Source organism: Poecilia reticulata, chromosome 3 (assembly GCF_904066995.2).
Source record: "Poecilia reticulata chromosome 3, P_reticulata-male-v2, whole genome shotgun sequence".
NCBI classification, from domain to species: Eukaryota; Metazoa; Chordata; class Actinopteri; order Cyprinodontiformes; family Poeciliidae; genus Poecilia; species Poecilia reticulata.
The window spans coordinates 25,343,658-25,365,403 of record NC_088832.1 but is presented as its reverse complement, the minus strand read 5'-3'; the positions used below and the strand labels follow the sequence as shown (position 1 = coordinate 25,365,403).

At 37.7% G+C, this 21,746-nt stretch overlaps 3 protein-coding genes across 4 annotated transcripts; 1 reads left to right on the top strand and 2 right to left on the bottom strand.

Moving 5' to 3' along the window:
• Positions 1 to 4,438: 4,438 nt before the first annotated feature.
• Positions 4,439 to 5,814, bottom strand: LOC108166175 (leukotriene B4 receptor 1). The gene has a single exon (XM_017303905.2). It carries the CDS (start codon positions 5,757 to 5,759, stop codon positions 4,701 to 4,703), a length of 1,059 nt encoding a protein of 352 aa, XP_017159394.1. The 5' UTR covers positions 5,760 to 5,814; the 3' UTR covers positions 4,439 to 4,700.
• Positions 5,815 to 7,137: 1,323 nt separating this feature from the next.
• On the bottom strand, positions 7,138 to 9,075 carry LOC103462595 (leukotriene B4 receptor 1-like). The gene has a single exon (XM_017303922.2). It carries the CDS (start codon positions 9,000 to 9,002, stop codon positions 7,992 to 7,994), a length of 1,011 nt encoding a protein of 336 aa, XP_017159411.1. The 5' UTR covers positions 9,003 to 9,075; the 3' UTR covers positions 7,138 to 7,991.
• A 2,920-nt stretch (positions 9,076 to 11,995) lies between these two features.
• LOC103462594 (E3 ubiquitin-protein ligase AMFR) lies at positions 11,996 to 20,450 on the top strand. 2 transcript variants are annotated; one of them, XM_081605324.1, is made up of 14 exons: positions 11,996 to 12,167; positions 12,678 to 12,984; positions 13,075 to 13,167; positions 13,623 to 13,787; positions 16,076 to 16,228; positions 16,826 to 16,866; positions 17,242 to 17,374; positions 17,676 to 17,809; positions 18,141 to 18,251; positions 18,411 to 18,607; positions 18,690 to 18,793; positions 19,494 to 19,628; positions 19,727 to 19,917; positions 20,153 to 20,450. In XM_081605324.1, exons 2-14 carry the CDS (start codon positions 12,730 to 12,732, stop codon positions 20,307 to 20,309), a joined length of 1,869 nt encoding a protein of 622 aa, XP_081461450.1. In that variant the 5' UTR covers positions 11,996 to 12,167; positions 12,678 to 12,729; the 3' UTR covers positions 20,310 to 20,450. The 2 variants fall into 2 exon arrangements, with proteins under 2 accessions (XP_081461450.1, XP_081461451.1); XM_081605325.1 differs by lacking the exon at positions 11,996 to 12,167 and adding an exon at positions 12,244 to 12,262.
• The last annotated feature ends 1,296 nt before the right edge of the window (positions 20,451 to 21,746 follow it).

Sequence of the window (21,746 nt, the reverse complement as noted above, 5' to 3'; positions counted from 1 at the left end):
GCTCTGCCTCTGAACGAAGAGAGAGGCCTCGCCTATTGGCTGGATTACAAAGGTGAGGGCGGGACCTCATGATGAATACTGGAATATCATTGGATGGCTACTTCCTGTTAAGGAAGTAGGTATAGCACAAAGGCTCATCCATGAAGCCTTCCGATGTTCAACACTGATAGAGAAGGCAAAGTGCAGGTAAATGAGGAACATACTCTAACCTACTCCATAAGGCCGCTTTTGAATATTGTTAAAGTTTATTCGTGTGTAGATAATTTGCATTAAACAAAAATATACAAAATACTACCCTGAATAAAACTTAATCTGAAAAAAAGTATTTCAGAATTTCAATATAAAGACACAAAAAGTGATGTATTTAGTGACAAACATGTATTAGAGTATTTTGACTGTGTTAGTTTTTATTATTACTTCTTACAGTAAATAAAACTCAAATTTATGTTTTTCCAGAGATTCTAAATAAAATATAAGTGCAATAAAGAAATTATTTTTAATACAGTAATATAATTTTATATCATTGTATAAAATTACCTTCATGTACTGAACACCATATGCACTCAAAAAGCACTCTGTGCTCTTTATGAATTACTCCGTCAATGATGTGTCACATGGAGGTCATACCTGCAGCACTATTGATGGCTCAGGCTGAATTGTATTGAATTGATTTTATTTCAATAGGACAATTCATATTAATGAATGTACAATATTGCCATCAATACACCAGATTCAGCAATTGCTAATTTCCATCAGTAGTCTCATTGCTTTAATAGAGGCCTTCAGCTTGTCTTCATTGTTCAGTCATCTTTCTCAAGACAAGCTCAGTATTGTAAAGTTTATTTATTTGTAATTTAACCTCCAAACTATAACAATCTCAGTGACCTAAAAGGTTCCTGCAAGTTAACTGGAGTTTTCTGGTTCTCTACATGTTGTTGATGCTGACATCACTTCTCCCTCTCTTCTTTTCCTTTATGTCATTTAAATCCCTGGTCTCAGAAATTATTTTTTGTGTTTCATCCTGTGTGTGTGGAATCATAATTTCTAGTCAAACCAGTCTGATCACCTGAGGCACACATAGGGAGGCTGCCAAGCTGACCGCCCATGTTAGATAATATTTACTGTCATGCAGTCACAAAGTGAGCAAGCTCAAGCCCTGATTGTGATACAAGGTGACAAGTATAGTCTTTGGTTCAGTAGGTGCAATTGACAGGAATGATAAATTAAGGCCAAGTAGTAGCTATATAATGCAAATAAATGTAGTCTATATCTTATATGTCTTTGTCCTGATTTTGTTATATATGCACTTCATGCTGCTTCACATTTTAAGAAAATACCCTATATTCCTTTTTCTTTTCCCTTCTTTTTATGAATGCCCTATACTGTATGTGTTCCTCATCTTTTGGCTCTGTGTGATTTCATGTTTCTCACACTCCTTAACTTGCTGGGATTTTCCATTGATATAGTCAAAAATATCTTCACTCATCAATAATTAGTGTGTAAAGAATTTAGGTGCATATTTTACATTTTACCAACATTTCATTAAAAGACCAAAATCATACATGTTAATAAATTGAGTATGTGCATGGTTGTTTGTCGTATGTTCAGAATGTAGGATTGAAGACTTATTTTATATGATGTATGTGACTACATTTTCATTTTTAAGTCATGTGTTAAATCTTATGTTTATAAAATTAGTAGAAAAAGTAAAAGAATTATGGTTTATTCTACAGCAGCTGATCCTGACCTGCAGGGATCTTCTTTGCTGTGTAGGTGTGGTTGATAGAGCTTAAATGTACTTAGCCTTGTTTTCCTGCATGAATAAAAAAACAGAAAATAATTCTTCTACATTTTAACCTGGACGTGGGAAGAACAAGCAATTTGTGTTCAGCAGGTCTCAGTGATTTAAATATATCTATAGAGTTAAAAGATCACTGAGGTACTGAGATTAAGCCATTGTAAAATGTAAAGTTTTAAAGCAAAATGTTGTTTTTTTGTATGTTCTGTGTAGCTTTAGCCTGGATTCTTCAGGTCATTGACTTGCTGGAAAATAAATGTTCTCTGTTTCTTTAGTTCTCTGGTTGATTGAATCTAATTGTCCTCCAGGATTTTCCTATATTTGGTTGCGTTCATTTTACCTTTAACCTTTACAAGCCCTCTAGGGCAGTGGTTCTTAACCTTTTTTGAGGTACCGAACCCACCAGTTTCATTTGCGCATTCACAGAAACCTTCTGTAGTGATAAATAATATATGATTTGTTTCCCCCTAAAATTCAAGACATAGAAGTTGAATTGTATTGAATTGGTGACCCAACTAGAGTCTAGTTGGGTCACCCCAACATCACTAAGTCTTCTTAAAAGGTAGAGTCTCTGAGAACAGTTCTTCAAAATATAGTCAGTGTTTTCAGCAAAGTTGAGCTGACTGTCCAGGATCAACCCAAGGTATTTAAAATTTGCCACAGTTTCAACAGGTTGGCCATAGAGAGAAACTGGAACCACTTTATGGTCTTGTTTAGATCATTTAATTAGTTCTACATTCTTAAGAGAATGAAAAATTAATAATAAATAATAAAGACTTTGCGGTATTCTGATTTAGTAATGTAATTATATTAGTTGTGTTACCACCCCCACGCCACTAGAGGCAGTAGCAACCCCGAAATGATGCGACTAAGAAGCAGATTTAGAAGTACACCGAAGGCTTCAGAAGCCTTTGGTGACGTAATTAAAGACACAAGTTCAAATCCATGCTGAGAGTGGAGCTCCTTCAATCAGTGCTCCTCCGCAGCACTGATTGGCTAAGCAATGTAACGTGATCCTCTGCATTAAGTGGCGCGTCATCACGACTTTACACAAGTGTGTCTTTACTTCCGTGGCAGAGGCTCCGCCGAACCCCTGAGACCGACTCATCAAACCCCTGGGGTTCGATCGAACCCAGGTTAAGAACCACTGGTCTAGGGCCTTCTGTCAAGAAGCATTCCCATACCCTGATGCTGCCACCACCATGGTTCACTGTGGGGATGGTGTGTTTGAGGTGATGTGTAGTGTATGGTGTGTGCCAAACATAGCCTTTTGTCTGATGACCAAAAAGCTCCATTTTGGTCTCATCAGACCAAAGTACTTCCTTCCACCTGACAACGAAGTCTCCCATATGCGATTAGAATTTTTTGTATCCATCGCCTGACTTATGCTTTTCACTAACCTTTTCTCTGATTTGCTTTGAGTGTCCTATTGTCTTCATGCTGTAATGGCAGCCAGGAATACTGACACCAGTGAATGAACCATCCAAGCTCGGGTGTCTTTAAACTACAATCACTTGAAACACACTTACTGCACTCAGGTGATCTCCTTTCCAGTTATTGTGAAACTACCAGCACTGAGTGGCTGGACCTCTGTTGATTTCGGTCAGTCACTTCAAAGAAGGTGAATATCATTTATTCCATGTTAAAAAAAATTATTTCCTTGTTATTATTTTTGTTTAAATCAGTGTTTAATTTGACCTTCTAGGTGTTATTTTAATTTCTTTTGTCAAAAAAAGCTAAATTATGTTGATTGTTATTAATTACTAAAAGCATTGGAAAGGGTCAAACATCCAGGAGGTTTAATACTTTTCATAGGTACTGTATAACATAACTATAATGACAAATTAAAAAGACAGTGTTTAACTTGAGCATGTTTTTGTCTCCACAAAGGCATTAGTGCCATCTACAGGTTTATTCACTTATGGTGAAAAAAAATGGAACTAAAAAGATACAGTATATGTGCTTTGCATTTCTGACATCAGACCAAAATACTTTGTAAAATAGATATGTGATTCGAAATAGTTGAAAATATAAGTGCAAAGTAGAGATTGTATTTTCTTGTTCAAAGTTCATCTTTGGGTTTTATAAGCTAAGAACAAACTTTAGGTCACTATTCCTCTTTTTGCATGTCAACAAAGGAAACATGCAGTTTTTCATTTGGCAATCTGTTCAGTGAGGGGAAGTTAAAAACATGACTGCACTGTGGGATACAAAAACAAAATTTTTGCTTTTTCGTAAAAATTTTTTTTAATGAAAACAGTATAATCTGAAACACATTAAAAGCTAAATGAATTTAAAATATTTTTGAAAATTAGCTAATTATATTTTTAAAGACAGGTAGGGTGCAGAGAGTGCATAAAATAAAAAGTGTCAAACTAAATTGTGAGAACAGATACTCAACAAACAGCCTATAAAACTAATTTATAGTCAGTGGTGTAAGAAGCTAAATACTTATCTAGAAAGTGAAACAACCTGAATTTTTTTGTTTTCCACAGCATTCAGTAACAGCACACAACCACATCTTAACTTGCGTCAACAGCCATCACAAGATCACTAAAACCGAAGATTAGCCAATACTGTTCCCAGAAGTGAAGTACCATTTTATTTCAATTTAATAAAAATTAAACAGCAGGAAACGCCTCATTTTAAAAAAAAGTTTTAATTCACTTTCGTTCATATATAAATGTATTGCTTTTTATGATAAAAGATATTTGCACAAGAGACTCAGAATACATAATACTTAAAGTTTCATAAATAAATTAACAGCAGAAAGAAATGTAAATGCACTGGATAGATCAGCAGAGACATGTTGTTTACCTGTTGAGGGTTCATTTAAAAGAGGGTTTAATGCAAAACACCTCACACATTTCATTCTCAGGAAAATGATTATTTACACACAACTTCAATACATATTAATATCGTCTTTTGACTCTGTCATGAGCTGAGAACAGTTCGTCTGATTGCTTTGTCTCTTCGACACAAAGGATATCTCCCTGTTTCCCTCACCCGGCGATGTGCTGGAGATGTGGCGGAAGAGTTTCTGGATGCCGGTGTCACGTAGCGACTCCCTGAAGGAGCGGGCCGCAAACATGTAGAGGACAGGATTAATGCTGCTGCTGATGAAGACCATGGCTCCCGCTACGAACATCATGGTTTGTCTAGCAGTTTCCAGTTTATTGGCTATGTCACTCTTTGAGTCTCCAATGGCCAGAATAACAATGGAGATGATGTTTCCTATATGATGGGGTGTCCAGCAAATGGCAAATGCAACCACTATGCTTGCAATCAAGACAGTGGACTTGCGTTTGGACCTAAAGTTCATCTGAGTTATACGACTGCACAAGCACCCATAACAGACCACAAGAATGGAGAAGGGCAGCATGTATCCCACCATCGTCTCTAGCAACAAACATACCAGCTCCTGAGTGTCAGAAGTATACACGCGATACACGCAGTCCGTCTTACCATAGTCCCCCTCGGCAGTTTGAGTCAGAATAATAGGTATGCTGAACAGGAACCCAGCTGACCACAGGGCAAGCAGGACTTTATTCAAGGCTTGTTTCTTCTTCCAAACTACAGAGACGAAGGGATAACGCACGGCGACGAAACGCTCCACACTCATGAGCGTGATGAGGAAAACGCTGCTGTACATACAGGCGTTGATCAAGAACACCATGACTTTGCAGCATGCCTCGCCGAAGACCCAGGACTGGGCGAGGGAGTAGATCCAGAGAGGGAGTGTAATGAGGACCATCAGATCTGCCGCCGCCAGGTGCAGGATGAGAACCACTGTGTGTGAGCGCTTCTTCACATGCTTCAGGATGGTCCAGATCACAAGCAGGTTGCCAGGAGCACCAACCAAGAAGGACAGACCCAGGATCACACACGCCACCACTGTTCCACTGTCAAATTCCTCGAGGGCCATTTCCTCCAACGGAGACCGTGAATGTGAGATGTTCATTCTGCCACAGTGTATGTGCTGACTGTGGTGTCTGAGTGCAAAAAAACAAAAGTTTTCACTTCCTCTTTATGTAAGGACTGCACAGGAACAGGGTTTACTGACATGGCTTTTTAAGATCCAGAATGTGACTCACACATGTGTCATCAAAATTATGGTGAAAGATAAAGGATAAATCATTAGGAAATCACACGTTTAAAAGAAATGACTTAATGCTTTCTGCACAAGTCACTGCTTAGTTTCACTAAAAGGAAAGACAGACGAAAACCTCAAAGCTGTTTACCGTTTTTTTAAGGAAATTCAGTCAGACTTAGATATGCAGTACTGGGAAAAGTATTTGTTCCCTTATTGAGTTATTTTGACATTGCTTAGTTACCCTCTCACCCCCTCTAAATTTTCCAGATCTTCACAGGCATGTTTGAATACATACAAAAAACTATTTTTAAAGTTCATTAATTTATTTAATGTGTTAAAAGAGAAATGCTAAACAATTTGGCTCTACATCTGCAACTTATGGCCCCCATTGTGGCAAAAAAAATAACATCATGTATTCTTTTTTTGACTACGGGCAACAGTTCAGACATCGCTGTGGAGGAATGTTTTCCCACTTGTCTTAAGATAATAATTAGTATTGTTTTCAAGGCAGGTCACTATTTCATTTAGGGACGGATTTTGACGAAGCCGTTTTGAAAGTTTTTATTCTTTGAGTTTCATGCTAGATTTATGAAGATGCTCACCTTCCAAGAAGTTTGACTTTTACCACACCGCTGTTGAGAATATTTTCCCAAAAGTCATCATCAGAGTTGTTTTTTTGACAAATGTGAGATGGGTCTTCATGTTTGTTTTAGTCAGCAGCGGGTTTTGCCTTCCACCTTTCCCACTGATGCCATTTGTGCCCACATTTTTTTAGTAATCATAGATAATGAGTCAAATACCAAAAGGCAGTGCTAGTTCTTTATTTTTTGTATTTGTTCATAATGGCTTTCAGTGATTTGTTAGATCCCCAGCCACATATTGCAGATTGATAGATATGAATAACTTCTGTTTCTTATTGAATTCTTAAATTTAATTGGATTGGAACTTAATGTATTAATTTTTTTATTGATTCTAGAGTTGTGACAGTAACTTTATATAGCAAATTTGGCAATCACATTTAATGAAATATTTATTTAAAAGGGCGATTAAGTGATTTTTGACTGACATTCAAAACAGTGTGATGTCCCAGAACAATTACAGTAAATGTTACAAAAAAGCAAAAAAAAAAACAAAAACAAAAAAAAAAACAAAAAGAAAACCAAAACAAAAAAGAAGAAACCCCCCCCCCCCCCCCCCACACACACACACACAAAAAAGAACAAATCTGAAAGAGGAAAAATACATTTACACTCTATTGTATTGTAGGTTGTCACCAAGAAAAACATGCCAGGGTCAGTTTTTCTATGTCTGCTGCAGTTTTATTATGAATCTTTATTTAGTCATAACAAAAATACACTATCTCAAAAATAAGCTTTCAAACGCATCTGTGTCTGGTGACATCACGAAAGGTTTAAGCAAGGTTGCAACTCAAACCACAGTGTTTGCTAATATGGGATGGTCGGCTTAATTACTTTTTCTGATGTCTTCAACAAGGAGGGGGGAAAAAGCAGAATTCAAGGTTGTTGCTTTTTTCCTGCACTTCTGCACTTTGTATGTTGTGAAATCTTACTTTTTTGCTCAAAGTACACTTTAGTCGCAAAGAATATCCAAATAGGTCATATCTTTATTCACAATAACTGAAGCATCTCAGACAGGATTAAAATAACATACATTATCATGCAAGACATTTCCTGTTTTTAAAATGGAATAATACAATTTTGATATGTCACCAAAGTTATAAAACAGTAACAAACTGCTGTCCCTGTTGAGTTTCATTTGCTTTTAAACTACATATCAGCAATTTGGTGATAAGTAAGCAAATCTTTTTTTTTGCTTTTACACATCTGTAACAGGAAATAATGATAAATTATATTCTTCAGCAACAACCAGAAGTTCTTTTAAACTTTTTTTAAAAAACATAATAAGACGTTTTGACTGAATCTCAATTAAATCAAGGGCACAGCCTTGTGGTAGTAAAGAAAATTGCAACTCAATATTATTGTCAAACTTCTTAGGTCACATTTGGTGTCAGTACAACAGGAAACATTCACTTCTCAGTCCAGTTTTCCCATAGCTGTAGTACTACCCCCACTCGCATTTTTATTTGAAAGTTGTAGACGTGAGCTCCGTGTCTGCTGAGCTCTGGTCCTTCTGCTGCTGTATTGCGAGGTCCTTGAGTCTATTTGTGTTTGAGGCCAGTTCCTGAAACAGTTTGACCAGACCAGACTCTCCAAGACTGCCTCTAAAGTTCCTGGCGAAGAAGGCGTATAATACAGGATTCACTGAGCTGCTGATAAAAACCAGAGCACCAGAGCTGAAGACCAAACTTTCCGGTACGCACCCATCCTCTTTGTCTGTCCCAAAAATGCAAGCTACATCAATAATATTAATAACATGGTAGGGTAACCAGCACAGGAGGAAAACAAGCACTACAGTGTGAATGAGAACTTTGGATTTCTGTTTTGAATTAAATCTCATTTTCTTGAGCTGCGCAGCCACAAGACAGTAACAGATGCTTAGCGTAATGAAAGGCAGCACAAAGCCCAGCAACGTCTGCAGGCACAAGAAGACAATTTCTAGAGTATCATTGTTGAAGTCTCTGACAAAGCACTGATCGTTTTGCTCGCTTCCAGCCAAAGTCTGGGCTAAAACTTCAGATAATCCAAGAAGAAGCGCAAGAAGCCACAAAAATGCAATACATCCATTCATATTCTTTTCAGTCTTCCAGCGCATCATCAGAAATGGATGGCAGATGGCTATGTAGCGTTCCACACTCATAAGAGTGATGAAGAAGATGCTGCTATACATGCACACAGTGATAACACAGATTAAGATATTGCAAAGTACCAATCCAAACTCAAAAGTGTGCACCAGGGAGTAGATCCAGGCAGGCAGAGTGATGAGGACCATCGTATCTGCCACTGCCAGGTGCAGGATGAGGACCACAGTGTGAAAACGCTGCTTGACGTGCCTCAGGATAGTCCAGATTACTAGCAGGTTTCCTGGAACTCCCACCAGGAAGGAAAGCCCCAGTATAACACACGCCACGGTTGTCCCGCCGTCTACCTCCTTGGGGGTTTCTGAAGGTAACATCTCGATGGAGGGGTCCATGTCGGGAATGTGTTTTTGCGGCAGAGTTTCCACAAAAACAATTAAACTGCTGTTCAAGCAAGGCTCCACTTCCCTTTCTGAACAAATGGAAGAGAATGCAGATTTTAGCATGAGCAACAAATAAGGAATTCATGCAAAGATCCATCCCTAATGTTGCAACTTCAGACATGTGATCCATCTGACTTTAAAGTTAAGAATGCAAGATGATGGTTGAAATAATGCCATATGTTTATAAATATGTCTTAGTAAGCTAAAGTGAAACAGTTGTAAATTAGTAAAAAATGATACTTTACAATAGTATTTCTTGATGAATACTATTTGTACTCATCAAGAAAACTTGATGAGTACAAATAGTATATTACAAATAGACAAGTAGTTATTCAGTTTCTAATTACCCAAAAATTAATTTATGTGAAGTTATTCAATTTCAAGAATTTGCATACTAAGACCACCTTCTCCACTTTTATGTTCTTTGTTTTGCTCTCTTTCTTCCTGAATGAGATATGAATGCAAAAAGCATTAAAAAAAGGTTATAACAATTTAAATGTAGCAGCCGTAATATTTATAAATAAACCAAATAAAACTTACTATTAGAAAAGTTTAATGCGATGACACTACCCGCTGTTGCGGTAGAAAATAAAGGGAAGCTGGATTTGCCTTAACTTTTCTCCCAACAAGTTTAACATTGGGATTTGTTACATCATGACCACAAACTTTAACTTTGGACTCTGTCAACTTCATTTGTTGAATTTATATTTATCTGAAGAGTTAATTATTACCTTTAGCTACTGGGCCTATTTCTCAAACAGGAAAATCTACACAAACTTAGGAATTAAATCAAACTTAGTCTCAAATGCAAATATCTTAAGTAATCACGCAAAGACTTACATGATAATTGTTTTTAATTTACAGTTACTACAACACGTATTACACAAGCACAATTAACTAGACTACATCCTTTTATGATTTGGGGACTGAATTTTAAATATACTGCTCAAAAAAATAAAGGGAACACTTAAACAACACAATATAACTCCAAGTAAATCAAACTTCTGTGAAATCAAACTGTCCACTTAGGAAGCAACACTGATTGACCCGACGAGGGTCCCCGTTGTCAATCAGTGTTGCTTCCTAAGTGGACAGTTTGATTTCACAGAAGTTTGATTTACTTGGAGTTATATTGTGTTGTTTAAGTGTTCCCTTTATTTTTTTGAGCAGTGTACATTTTAATGATATGTCTGGATTTTATGTTATTTTCTTCTCTCTCCTCTCACCTGGGTTTTATCTGATAATCTTCATACCTGCCCTAATTATGCTGTTTATCCCTTATCATACATTTAGTTATAATATTCTCTTACCTCTGTGTCTTGATTGTTGAACTTCCACTTGGTTTCTGTGGAAGGATTAGTCATTTCTGCTTTAGTTTTGCTTTAGTTTCTTTAAAGGTTTCTTTCTGACCTAAGTTGCATGACTTAGTTTATGCAACTCATGACCTATTCACTCGTGCAATCAGTTTCTTTTCAGTGGGTGGCTTCTAGGACTGTTCAGATGACAGACTGAATTAGAAGGACATTAGAAATTCCAGCTTTTACCTTGGTTGGGAACCACTAGATGAAGTATCTGGAGGACACAGAATATTGTTTTTACATAAGTATTGATTTGGATCCTGATCAGACAGGTTTAAACCCAGCAAAGGCCTACAATTTATTTAACAAATTAAAACAGCTGATTAATGTATACAAAACACAAATATTAGAAGGTGGAAAGGAAAGCACAAATATTCAGATAAATTACTGGTTGTCTTTTCATTACCACTGCCTAGGTAAGTACTTTGGTACATACTTTTGTTTGCTTTGTAACTATGTTACATAACAATTTTTTTTAATTTTGACCTGTCGTCCAATAGATACAGTTAATAAGTTTGTATTTAGCTAAGAAATACTGACATTTCTTCTGAAACCCACTGTAGGCAACCATAGGACCACCAGCAATATGTGAAGAATGGCTGAAGGAGGAAAAACACTTAAAACTTCAGAAATTACTGTTATTTAACAAGAGCATTTATAAATATGTACTGTAATCAAATTATTTCTCCAGGCATTCAGATTTGTAATCCATGCCTTCAGATTTCTTCATACTTTAAAAGAACTCTGGATTTTAGCTGTATTTTAACTCATCTTATATAAAAGCCTGGAGATTTTTAGACATTCAAACCTTCATGGTGTCATTCAAATCTTGAGATGTGAATTGCTAAGTCACTTGATCACATTTTTATCTTTACTCCTCACAAACCACAAGTGATTTTCATCCCTGGGATATCTTAGTATCTATCTTAAACCATTACTAACCTTTAATTAACCAACTGAAGTCATGTGTTATTTGCTGCAGTGGAAATAAGTCACATTTAAAAAGAAATTTGAACATTCCTCTAGAATTCGGTTGCTTATGTTGCAGAACTTGCAGAGGTTTGTTGTCAGAGTGTTTGCAAAGAAAACACAGTCAAATTTCCTAAATATATTCTCGGTGCTAGTATTATTTTAAATAATGCAAAAATAAAACAAACTCCATTATAATCGTGCTCTATTTTGTGATACCACCCCACTCACAAAACCTTCAAATAATTGTAATCAATTCAGTTCATTTCAATCTACCACAGCAACATGTCCTGGATAACGCCACAATTTGTTGGCAAGCCCTTCTAATCCACTTCACTTGCTTTCGCTTCTCCTCTTTAAATTTCTTTGTGGCCAGATAACCGGACAGTTTATAATCCAGATTAAATGTATCCACATTTTCTTTTCGTCGTTTTGCAAAACACAACACTTTTGAAGGAAATGTGATGTATTGCTTCTTTTTAGGAGAATCTGTGTGATGCTTATTTTTCGGGTATTTGTTCAAAATGTATTTTCTTACAGCTAAACAGCCATTGAATGTATATTTAAAACGACCCAGTGAGGGTGGTAGGTATTTTCCATTACTACGTCTTTAAAGTCGTCCTGATGACGCTGTCTGGTCTTCTCCATCCAGGCTCAGCCAGCTTGCCTGTGCTCCGTGGAATAAACACGACGATGTTGCCAACTGCTGTGTTCCTTGTCAACTGAAAGAACGGCTCAGTTGAGAGTAAACAATCCTGGATTTCGCGTTAAATTAAGCTGGAGACAAATTGTAAGTGGCTGTTTGAGTTTTGTTTGAAGTTTGCTCACGCTGCGAAACTACGTAGCTAATATTACAGTAAGCTAGTATGGGGTAACGTTAGCTAGGTAAATAACCCATGATCAGGGCGTTAGCGTCTGTCATTTGACGTATCCTCTGCTGTAGTATTTTCGTTAGAATTATTGGCCATTGTGGTCTTATTCTCGTTGTTTTTATGGGCTGTCGTCGATTGAAAATGAATGGTTACACTTCACTTGTAAGGGAAGTGTCTATACTTGTTTGCTAGGTAGAAGCTAGCTTCGTTTGGTAGCGCTAGCTACTGTATATTTTTTGTCTTATTTTTTTTTATCAACATTTTGCTCTGCGTGTGTCACACTTGAATGCTGCATTATATTTTATTGTTAATCTAGGAGCAGGCGTGAAATTAGCACAGCTGTTTGATAGGTGGTGTGATTATGTAATATTTTCGCTTAGCTCTTTTAAGTTGAGCTAACGCTAGCCGTCTTATTTCTGCTTTTACAGGCTGGTGGACGCTCGGTTTTTACAATTGAAGAAGTGGACAGGAGACCACGAAATGCCTCTGCTGTTTCTGGAGAGGTTTCCCTGGCCCAGCCTGCAGACCTACACTGCACTGAGTGTGGCTTTGCTGGCTGGCAGCATCTTCAGTGCCTATACTACTGTCACTGACCCAGGGTTTGGGGCCTTGGAAACGGATGATACGCCAGCTCCCTCTGATGTTGATCTTGAACATCTGAGCAATGCAGTTGGTAACACAGAACTGGCCAGAACTGTCTTGTGGTATCTAATTACAGACAGTCTATTTGTATGGGTGAGTGTCATCCACTTTGCTATATTGTAGTAGCATGTTGGTTTATGATAAAAATGAATGGGGACTTCATCTTTTTTTGTGTCCTGACAGGTGCTAGTGAACACATTTTGCTGCTCTTTGATGTTAATTGCAAAAATGATTCAGTATGTGGTTTTTGGGCCCCTCAGAGTCAGTGAGAAACAGGTGAGTTTTGTGTTGCTATGGTCCAGTGTATTGTGTTTTTCAACGTTGCAATTTTGCAACACAAATGTTTTCAATCAGTGCAACAACTATGTTTGAATGTTAATTTAATAAGATGTCAGAGAAAGTATTCTGGTTTTAGTAAAACACAGGTAGATGTAATGCAAATATTAAACAAGCCTCACCCATTTCTCTGTTTTAAGGTTTGATCATTTTAAAACCAAAGGACGTGCCTGTAAGAAGTCAATGTTTTTGGTTGAATTGTTTTTGACAACATTATGCGTAACTTTAATAATCAATATAACATATTAGCGCAATCGCAAATTATGTACAAGTATTATGAATAGTTTCCTTTCAGAGAATCGCAAACTCACCTATTCACGGTTTTGTAGATCACAATAAACATTTGGGAATGGGAATCAGGACCTAATCTGCTGTCTTGTCTTTTTATGTGTCAGCATCTTAAGGATAAATTCTGGAACTTCATCTTCTACAAGTTCATTTTCATATTTGGAGTGTTGAATGTGCAAACCGTAGAAGAAGTGGTCATGTGGTGTTTGTGGTTCTCAGCCTTGGTCTTCCTCCATCTCATGGTTCAGCTCTGCAAAGATCGCTTTGAATATGTAAGTATGTTAAATTGTATACGTTTTCACTACTTGACTGGTTGCTTTTGAATGTTCCCGGGGTTTCGACAGATTAAGGCAAAGTAGCATTTATTTTTTATTTTTTACCATACAGAATGGGCTTGGAATAATTTACAGAAAGTTTTCATAACATTGTATTGCGTTGTAAAAACTAACCCTGGTCAGGGAAATTATCATGACTTTGCAAATAACTACATGTATTACTGGTGCCCTGTGACTGTTCATTTTAATGCTATTGCTTGTGAAAAACACCACAAAAAAGACGGCTGCTTATCGAAACCCCATTTAGGTAGATGTTACTAATTTGTGTATTTCAGTGATGATTTGAATATGCAAAAGCAATGCCCACCCCTAAAATCTAATTTGAAAACATTTGGCACAGGCTAGCAAAATGATTTACATTGAGATTTTCTTTCAGTATGTGTACATATCAGTAATGTTTGTTGCCAAATATAGTAATGAAACCACAAGACAGTTTGCTTGCATGGTGTATCGCTATAATGTATTGCGTTTCAAAAGGTTCTAAGAAAACTGTCTGTCTGCCAGACAGGGGACACAGGGGACAGCCAGACAGGCTGTCTAATAAATTAGATGAAAGAACTCGGGTAACAGTCATTCACCCTACAACGGTTTTAGAGATTGCTACTCTATAAACCTTCACATTACTCTAAGTTGTTGTTTTTAAAGGTTTGCAGAAACTCTCCATGTAGATGTTTGTACTCCAGATCTATTAATAGCTCAAAGCTCTGGGCTGTTTGCTTACTGATACAGTTTCAGTCCCAATACTGACTTGTCCTGCACTAGGACTTAAACCTGCTGTCCAGGTTTAAGAGGCCTATCGGATCTAATTCCCTACTAGTGTGAAATTTTATACAGGGTTTTTAATTGATATTGTATAGTTGACTGGCGTGGTATGTTAGAAAAGTAGTTTCTTCCACCAGTTCTTATTGTGTAATTACTGTAAATGTCTTGCATGAACATACTTTGCTTTGTATGCATTCATTTGCCTTCTCCTTGTCTTTTGGGTTTTACTGTAGACTTGCTTTCACTCATAATGGTTTTAACCTAGAGCTTCTCTCTTGTTGTCACACCCAGATGCTTCCTTGTTTTTTTTCTCCTCATGTACGTTTTCAGTAAAGATCAGACATTCAGGTTAAACAGCTGTAGACCAAAGATAAGAACGTTTTAAGTCGTGTGAGAAAATATTGCAGCCCACAAGGCACCTGTGTACTTTCATGCAGCTGAGCTGTTAAAATATGCAGAAACTGATCCACTTTTGCCTTCCATGTGTAACAGATATTTAGATTAAGCTTGCATTTGCATAACTTTATAATGTGGACCTTGAAACATTTCAGGACTGCATGGCCCGGGGGAAACATAAAATTGCAAGGTTTTTATTTCTGATGAGCCAGAATTACTTATTTTTTTAAATTCTTTAAATTCATTTTAACGTTTTCTGAAAGTCTTTCTAATTATTTTTTTTAAAGCAGAAACCTCCAGTAGAACCAAGTTTGGGATAATTCATGTTCCTCAGTCAGCTGGTTGCTAAGAGGTCCCAATAGATACCCAGTTGTACAAGGCCAGGTGTTCTTTCTAAGGGGGGAAAACAAAATTAGTGGCAACAATTATTACAAATCACCCATGGGGTAGAACAAGTTAAAAGTATTCCATCAACATGGGGGGAAATTCTGTGGTCTAAAATTCTGTGATGTAACAGACGAATTTCCAGTTATTGGAAACACCTGCAGGGTTTCCCCCAGCTTGGCAGGACACCAGGCTCTACTTGTACCCCCACAAGTGTTGTTTATTTTAAATTGGGTTTTTTATACACCAGTAACAGTAAAGACGGATTAAGCCAGGTGACGCATTTAACTGGTCACCTGCCCATTAGCCTCATGTGCTTTTATTTCCAAATTAAGATGCTTGCTCATGCACATCCAAATTTTTGCAACTTTAATATTTTTTTTAACTGAAAAAACATGGTGGGCCGCTGGTGGACTGCCCTGGCGCCCCCACTGGGCGAAGCAGGTTTTTTGGGGGAAACCCTGACCTGACTGCAGTCGTTGCCATTACAGTGGTCCGACCAGGTTATGACGTTTAGGGGACATTTTATTTCTCACATTGCGTTAAGCTAGCCTAGAAAATCAAATCATTTGAAAACTGCATTTTGTTGTTGACATTATTTTGAAATGAGTGACTTAAAAACAACTAGCTAAAAAGGGGGAAAAATCCCAACATACTAATGCTTTTCTTTGTCTTGTCTGTAGCTTTCTTTTTCCCCATCAACCCCGATGAACAGCCATGTAAGAGTCCTGTGCCTGCTGGTCTCCCTGCTCCTGGACTGCTGTGGCCTGGCTGTGGTCTGTGGCCTGCTAGGAGCCTCCCATGGCATGCACACACTCTCCTTTATGGCTGCAGAGGTAATGGTCTTCAGTTACACCCCATTTTGAAACATGGAGATCTGCTTCTTTAACTTTAGAGAGCACGCTTTGTATAATTTGCAAATCATTTTTATCAATCTGTATTGATAATATCCAGAGTTTTTCTTTTTGACAATATATAATTTTGATTCATTTGTTAATGTTTGAATAAAATATTTTGCATGCGCTCTATCGATACATTTAATTGTTTAATCAATTCACAATGCTGTGCGATAGAGAGGCCTGTCATTTGAATAAATGAACTCGTCCCAGCTGTTCCTCTGTGTTGCAACACTCTGGGAAAATTAGTGCTATTTTTATTGGTTATTCATCTCTATTTCAATGGCGACATCATGGAAAATATCTTATCTGTAAATGATCTCATTGGCACCCCCTACTCTCTCTCTCTCTCTCTTGATTTAATGGCCCCCAAATTTTGTGAAGATTTCTGAATGTTTTCTCAGTTTGTTTGTAAAGCCAAAATGCAGTTGTAAGATTGGTAGTGATTAGTATGGAAAGTGATTTACAAGAAATTACATTGTTGAAATGTGTGTATATATATATATATATATATATTTATTTATTTATTTTTCTCAGTGTCTGTTGGTGACGGTTCGCACTGGACATGTCATCATGAGGTAAGTCGTTTAAAACCCGACAGTCAGCCGCCTCGTCGTGGGAGCAGTACTGATGAAGCCCCAGCTCAAATTTAGAAATGGGCTAAACTTAGCAACCATATTTATTTTCTTCTGGTTCTGTTAGTACCTGAGGACATTCAGCAGAAACTCTGACATAACTTTTAAATTTAGCAACTTCCTTTCTTGCGTTTAATTAACATTCACAGCTGTGCCTGATTTTAAAGTGGAAAGTAGAGTTCCTGTGTATGTAATTTAAGCTTTATCTCAGAAGAGCTGAATACAAACCGATTCAGATTATTTTTGAAAATATGAAACATTTTTGAACAAAGTCATTGCATACCTTCTATGATTTTAACAGTTGTGTTTTACCCTCAGGTACTCCATCCATCTGTGGGATCTGAACCATCCAGGAACCTGGGAGAGCAAAGGCACATACGTCTACTACACAGACTTCATCATGGAGCTGGCTATGCTCTTTCTGGATCTGATGCATCATATCCATATGCTGGTGAGACAGGACATCAAACCAGTTTCTGAGCTAGAAATGAGTGTCTTGGACAGCAAACTAAGAGATCGGGTTTACAACTGTATGAATAGAGGCATTCACTGCATGTTGAGTCATACAACCCTCCAGATGCTTTTACAGACCAGGATCACATGTTCAAATGGAAAACTGCAGAAAACAACAAGTGTTCATTATGCGCTTTGCTTCCACATTCAACATTTTGTACCCAATACAGCTCGAAAATAATTTAAAACACTGTTCTACTGCTCATACCTTACCTTTATAAATGTTCATCTTGTTGCAGCTGTTTGGTAACATCTGGCTGTCCATGGCGAGCTTGGTTATCTTCATGCAGTTGCGATATCTGTTCCATGAGGTCCAGCGGCGCATTCGCAGACACAAGAACTACCTTCGAGTCATCAACAACATGGAGGCCAGGTACTGAAGCAAACGATGCTCTCTTTATTAATCCCGTTATTTAAGTTGTATATTTCAAATGTGCTTAAGATTTAACAAAAGGTGTTGGCAAAAGCATGGCAAAGCTGTGTTTTTGATTTTTCTGCCTATAAGTTTTATACTTTTTTTATATATATATATATTGTGGATTGTAAAGAGATCTCTCAACTGTGCTTTCCTTTTCTAAAATTTTATACTTTAAAAAGTCTTGGTGGTAAAACTGTATACATGTCATTGTTAATCCTTTATCTACAGTATTTCACAATAATACTTGCCCTTACAAATATTTACATACAAATTGCATTTTATGCAGGTTTGCAGTTGCTACTGCAGAGGAACTGGCTGCAAATGACGACGATTGTGCCATCTGCTGGGACACCATGCTAACAGCACGCAAACTGCCATGTGGCCATCTTTTCCACAAGTAAACAAGCCAGTGTTTCTGTCTTTTATATTTGTTGTTAAACCCTGTTTTGGACCAGGAGATTAAACCTTTGGGATGAAGTCTTCAACAAAGATGTTCTGGCCAAAACGGGTCTTATGCAATAAGCAAATGTATAATGTCTGCATGGTGGCTTTTCAGCTCTTGCTTGCGTTCGTGGCTTGAGCAGGACACGTCGTGTCCCACATGTCGGACGTCCCTGAACATCAACGGGGACGGAGCTCCGGGTGGAAACCAGCAGCAGGGTCCTGGGTTGGAAGACAACATCGGCCCAGTAGGAACTGCTCCAGAAGCTCGTCCACACATCAACCAACACAATCACTTCTTCCACTTTGATGGTAAGTCTGCCAGACACAGATCCAGCACTGAGTGGTGGAGGAAACCAAGACTCAGCTGTTGTTTTCTGTCCACACTTTGCAGGATCTCGCATTGCCAGCTGGCTGCCCAGTTTTTCTGTTGAAGTAATGCATACTACTAATATCTTGGGCATGGCTCAGGCTAACAACTCCCAGCTTATGGCCATGGTAAGTTCTAATTTATAATCACATGTATTTGCTCTGAAGACTGTTGACACTTTTTCCTATTTTCAACACTTGTTGAAACATTTTCTTAACTTGAAGCAAATGTATTGACTGTTGGATGGCAAATGTTAAAACAATGAGACCACAAGGGCATTTTTGTAATAATTATTTGTGAGATGTTTCTGAACAAAACAACTGGTGTAGAACTTCTAAGCTCCAAGTTTGGAGGAAAAAATACTTTGTAGTCATATTGATTCTTGTGCTTCACCTGAAACTTCTAAAAAGAGAAAAAGAATTGAGAAATTTTCCAGAACCTGCTGGTTTTTTTTTTTTTTTTTTTTTTTCCCCATTTGGTAGAACAAAATAATGCAACCAAGACTCGGAACATCATTCTTCTATTTGTATGAGCTACCTGGACATTGTTTAGAAAATAAATCACTGAACTATATGTTAATCTATCTTTCCAATCATCCATTATTAGCATTCCATACTTCCTTACAGTCTGCATTTCTGTTGTTCAATTTACAAAACCTGATGACTGTAGAAATGTTTGTGTAATAGTGAACTTTTGTATCCAATACAACTTGTTTGGAAATTTGTTTCTGAAAAAGGCTAATTTTTATATGTATAATATATTCTAACACACCTGAATAAAACAAATGGCTCAACAGAAAACCAAAATAATGTGTTTCTGGTCCAAAAGGCACATCAGATTCAGGAGATGTTCCCTCAGGTGCCCTCCTACCTTGTTATTCAGGACCTGCAGCTGACCCGTTCTGTTGAGGTCACCACAGACAACATTTTGGAAGGACGAATCCAGGTGCCTTTCCCTGCGCAGGTTAGCGAAGCCATATTTCATGTTGAGTTTTCCATATGAACACGCAGGTTTGCTTTGTAGCTATTCTCCTCTTGTTCTTATGTTGCTCTCGTTGTTAGGCCATAGAGCGCGGTCCGCTGCAGGGGAGCCAAGCAGAAGACGAGCAGCCAGGTCCCAGCGGAGAAGCAGAGCAGAACCCCAGTGAGTCAGATAACATGGAGGCCAGAGGCGGTCGCTTCTCCAAGTCTGCCGAGGAGAGGCAGAAGATGCTAAAGCTGAGAAAAGAAGAAATGCTCCAGCAAGCGCGCAGGTTGCCTTTTTTCATTTGAGTAGAGATGCACATCAGTTTGTTTTGATGCTGAAATAAATTTAGTAAAATTGTACAAAAAAGTGATTATAAAACATTAACTGCATGTTTCATTTCTTTTATTTTGCCAATGAGTCAGATCTACATGAGATGTCTTGGGTTTCTGCCATGCCTGTTACCTTTTCCATGTTAAATTTACTTTCATAACTGTTCTTCCTGGCTCTCCTCCTCCATCTAGGAGGTTTATAAACAAGGGTCAAGAAGACGATGAGGAGGACTTGCCCAGACTGGAAGAGGACTCTCTCGCAGAACTGGACTCCACTGTGCTGAGGCGTAGAACCATGGCAGCAGCTGCAGAGAGACGCATGCAACACCAAGAGGATCCTGCGCCCTGAAACGCATAAAGGACTTGAGCAAGAAAGTATACCACTTCATCATCCTAAGAGGCAACAAGACCTATTTCAGCCTTCCCCATTTGGTCTAGTCAATAGTTATCACCTTTGTAAAATTCGTAATTAAAAAGCATTGCAAATATGGCCTGTGGACTGTTCTGGGCAGCCTGAAGAAGGTGAGACTATTGAAAGTGGCCTCTGCTATTCCATCCTGAGTATTTGGAGCATAATAGAAAGTGATGGGTTTGTGGCAAGTAAGACTTGCAAGGTTGCATCGCCCTCTGCTCACATGCTACGCATTGCAACCTCCAGCTTAGACAGTATCTGTCAATATTTGGACTGACTGTCAAAAACGAGCACATTTTGCATTCAGACACAATTACAAGAACATATTTTTTTGAGCGTTGTCGGAAAGTGTCATTTCTAGATGAAGCTACTGAGTCTTTTTATTACTTTTGGTCTCTTGCTTTGCTAATGGCAGAAACACCATATTCCTGATGAAGAAATTCATCTGATCTATTTGTGTGTACATTTGAATAGTTTCAACTGTGAAATAAGTAGCAAAGCTTTTATTTCTTACCTTGGGGTAAGAGAATGTCACTTTAATATTGGTCAGCCTTTCAGTCAACCATGAATGTTTCTATCAAAAGAAATGCTGCAAACAAAGTGTTTTTGTTTTTGACCCACAAGGGTTGTTCTGTGTTAAGTGTTATATCGCCCATTGTAAACAGTTTGCATTTTGTTATTTAACAAGATGGTGAAAGTTTGGCATGTAAATCTTTTTCTGATGCTGATTTCCAGCAAATGGGGATGGATAACATTAACAAGTACACTGGGTGTTTTCCTCTCTTTTTAAAATGACCCTCAACTGATGAGCAGGTAAATGTTTTCAGATGAGTGTGGGGTTGTAAGTGATATTTATAGGGTATAAAGTTGTTTAGTCTGCAGCAGCTGCACTTGCTGCATGTTCCTGCTGGATGTTAAGAATCTTGAATACCTTGCCTATAAAAAAATTATTTTAGTACCTCAGCAAATTACTGGACCTAAAATGTTGTGTTTGTTTAACTCCTATAAATCGACTGAATTAAGATCTATAAAGAGACCCATTTGTGCTGCCATTGTGTAATCTGCAAACTAAAAAGGAAAACCTTAAATGCCGCTAACTTCATTTGTTTCTAAAGTACACTGATGGACAGAGAAACTTTGTCTCTTGAAGCTTGAATGCGTTCCTGATTGAGACATATCAACAAAGGAGTGGAGATTGTGGATCACTGCAGTGTATTAAAAAAGACAGTTTCAAAATGCATGAAATGTTGACGAGCCATTTTGTGTACATACACCAAAGATCGGCCCTAAAGCTTACACTCGAAGATAAAGTGTTGTAATTCTTTATTTTGAATTAATTTTAGTTCTCTTGGTTGGGAGTGCTACATAAATATA

What these genes read in the sequence shown, in the direction of transcription:
- LOC103462594 (XM_081605324.1), top strand. Translation starts at nt 12,730, where the DNA reads ATGCCTCTGCTGTTTCTGGAGAGGTTTCCCTGGCCCAGCCTGCAGACC. An exon ending in TCAGAGTCAGTGAGAAACAG is followed by an intron (nt 13,168 to 13,622) that starts GTGAGTTTTGTG and finishes TTTATGTGTCAG; the next exon opens with CATCTTAAGGATAAATTCTG. An exon ending in ATGCTCCAGCAAGCGCGCAG is followed by an intron (nt 19,918 to 20,152) that starts GTTGCCTTTTTT and finishes TCCTCCATCTAG; the next exon opens with GAGGTTTATAAACAAGGGTC.
- LOC103462595 (XM_017303922.2), bottom strand. Translation starts at nt 9,002, where the DNA reads ATGGACCCCTCCATCGAGATGTTACCTTCAGAAACCCCCAAGGAGGTA.
- LOC108166175 (XM_017303905.2), bottom strand. Translation starts at nt 5,759, where the DNA reads ATGAACATCTCACATTCACGGTCTCCGTTGGAGGAAATGGCCCTCGAG.